The sequence below is a fragment of the Nansenia antarctica genome (assembly GCF_963989245.1).
Source record: "Nansenia antarctica genome assembly, chromosome: 4".
NCBI lineage: Eukaryota > Metazoa > Chordata > Actinopteri > Argentiniformes > Microstomatidae > Nansenia > Nansenia antarctica.
In genome coordinates this window covers 6529359-6532461 of record NC_137689.1, presented here as the reverse complement: position 1 = coordinate 6532461, position 3103 = coordinate 6529359, and the positions used below count along the sequence as shown (strand labels likewise).

At 44.4% G+C, this 3103-nt stretch overlaps 1 protein-coding gene across 1 annotated transcript in view; it reads left to right on the top strand.

The window, feature by feature from the left end:
* lmo1 (LIM domain only 1) overlaps nucleotides 1-1284 on the top strand; it is a gene marked incomplete at its 3' end in the record, with an annotated part of 11927 nt that extends 10643 nt beyond the window's left edge. The window contains exon 3 of the mRNA XM_080527999.1: nucleotides 1179-1284. Within this exon, the coding sequence (XP_080384125.1) occupies nucleotides 1179-1284 (106 nt within the window). The remainder of the gene's footprint in view (nucleotides 1-1178) is intronic.
* Nucleotides 1285-3103: the final 1819 nt, after the last annotated feature.

Genomic DNA, 3103 nt, shown 5'->3' with positions numbered 1-3103 from the left:
TACAGTGGATATTTTTACTAGACTACCATTTTTAGTAACGGTATGCATGAATTCAGTGAATTCAGTTGTAGCAAAAACAAAATGCAACTATGCCATCCACATCTCCCCCCATGGGTCGTTTTGACCCCTCTCCATACATAAAACACAAGCACATTAACTTTCCACTGGGGGTCGATTCAGTAACCATGGTGAGCACCTGGCAGTATGGGAATTCTGGTCTGCAACCATGCCATCCTCTCCTCCCCCCGGGTGGGTTGGGTACACAGGGCCAGGTTTTACTGGCATGCCGGTGTCGCAGCCGTGCCCTCTTTGCCAGCCTGGCACATTAGCGTGGCCCAGTCTGATAGGCAGCTGTGTCATCAGCCCCCCCCCCCCCCCCCGCCCCCCCACGCCTCTTATCTTCACACACATTCAGCCTTGTCTGTGTCACACACACAAACACAAACAACCGCCGCCGCCTAAAAGGACATCAGCAGGACTGTCTGTCTATGCGGCTGGTGTTCGGGGATTTTTCTTCCCTCTCCCTCTCCCTCCCTCCCCTCGATTCACTAGGAATTTAGAGAAGAGGGAGAGAAAAACATTCTTCCACGTTGGCATCCAAAACTGCCGTATGGAAATCTCCACAACCCTGTGGCACGGTTTCCTTGGAAACTGGTGTGGCTCCGGGTTCCCTGGATGCCAGGCCCGGGAGGGTAGGGGGGGGGGGGGGGGAGCGGGGGGATGGGGAGGGGGGGGGGGGTTATGCTTTCATTGGGCGCCAGTCCTCTTGTCGGCATTGCTTTGAAATGATCGGGTTTTATCTGCTTTTATTTCACACCTTCATGGTCGAACCATCAGAAAGGGGTTTGGGGCTTTGAATCACAACGCTAGAAAACAATGGCGTTAGCGCCGGCCCGCTAGCAACGCGGCTAACCGCTAAACACAATCAAAGCCCGGAGAGCAGCGACGGCAGCAACCTTTAAACTGCTGATCTCAATCGCCACCAGCCAGCCGCGCGCGCCCTCTCTCTCTCTCTCTCCCAGAGCAACAACATCACTACCATTATCAGCCAGTCAACAACACTCATAACAGATACCTCTGTCGTGTTGTGTTTCAGGAGGGTGTCACTGTCATCTCTCTTTGTCTTGTTTATTAATGCCTCGTGCCTCTCTTTGTGTTCTTCTTTCCCCCCCTGGCAGGTTTTGCGTGGGGGACAAGTTTTTCCTAAAGAACAACATGATTCTGTGTCAGATGGACTATGAGGAAGGCCAACTGAACGGTAGCTTTGAGACGCAGGTTCAATAGCCGTGCCTGGCGGTTGGTGGTGGCAGCTAGCAACCCGCGGCACACACACACACACACACACACACACACACACACACACACACACTCGCACGCAAACACACGCACACGCACACGCACACACACACACACACGCTCACACACACCATGGATGTTCTGTTGCTGCTGCACTCCGGAGAGGAAGAGAGAGAGGATCGTCTGTCTGCTTGCCTGCAATACTTTTTAAAAACCCCTTTATCGGTCCCTAAGGACTCTATTGTAAATGTACTACTTTTTGCCCCCCCTCCCCACCCCAACACTGAGCAGTTACAAGTTTTGATGTACAGTTGTGCCTGCTTAGCTGAGCACTGTATTGCTTGTATGTTTTTGTGATTGTTTGTTTTGGGTTCGTTTGTTTTCTTTCTTTTTTTTTTTCTTTCTTTCTTTCCCCTTTCGGGAAACGGTTCCTTGGAGGGTATGTACAGTATGTTTTCTCTGTATATATAAACTGGAACATTTATTTTATGAAATGTAATGCAATTTTATTACTAGTGTGAATTAAAGATTCTTAAATGTTCATAGTGAGTTTTTTCTTTTCGTTCGCTCTCTTATACAGAAAACCAAAGTTGTATGAGTAGGCTGGCTCATGTGTTGATATGTAATTATCATCTCTCCCAAAAAAACGCAGAGCTGTAAAAAAAATTATAATTAAAAAAGGGCCTTGCTTACAAGAAGAAGAAGAGAAAAAAAAAAGGAGAAAAAGATATTTGAAGTTCTTTTTTTAAACATTTAAAAATGACGAAACAACGCAACATTTTATTACATTTTGCAAAAAGAGTACTGATGGAATTAGAAATGCTGTTTTAAAATGAAGTAAATAAGATTTTTATTTGGAATAAAAAAGAATGCTTTGTGCAGACTGTGTGGTTGTCCCGGACGTGCAGGTGTCATGAAGGAAGCCACGCTGTGGAGGAGAAACGCCGAGTCTGCTGCTCTCCGTGAGTCATGCCTCACTAATTGCCATCTGATTATGAGTGTGAATTGGCTCGGAAATGAAATGCACCAGCAAATAACAAATTAGATAGATAATACAAGCTCATTGAGTTTGAGTTCATTCTAACTACTAGTATATGGAGCTGGAGTATCTCACTTAGGCTGACAAAGTCTGTTTCTCTCAGAGATAATGAGATTATAAGGTAAGTAATGTCTCAATGTTTCAAATGTGAACCAACATTCAGGACAGTTAAAACCCCCATTCAGGCTAACTATTCAAATATTGACATGACTTTGTTTAATCAATAACTAATTACATGGGATAGTTTGTATGCTGTGAGCATAATCAATCCGTTTATTGATTGTTGATGATCAGCAAATAAGGTTACTTTAAGACCTAGGGTATTGCTATAGATGTGTGAAAGTAACCTGTGACACGTGAGACTATCCCATAGGATAACAGTCATCATTATGAGAACTCACATTTCACACTACCACTTTAAGAGGAGACTTGTGACTAAATCACCAACCAATGCTCGGGGATATGTGCAATAAAAGAGTTAAAACATATTCCACAGATCCGAAAAGCTTTTATGTACAGTACAAAGGCAGTGCAATTAAGGGATTGGTACTTATGTGACACAATCCTTTGTCATACTACTTTTGATTTTCATCTGTTGGTGGTAATTCTTGTTTCTATGGAATCTAAGCCACAGGAGACCTGCTTTGCAGAGTTTTCTGCCATTTAAAGAAATTAGCTTCATTCATCCTGAGCAACACTTGTAAGGAAAGCAGTTGGGGTCTTTGAACATACTGAAATTTCATTTAGGCATCGGGCACTTTAGGTAAC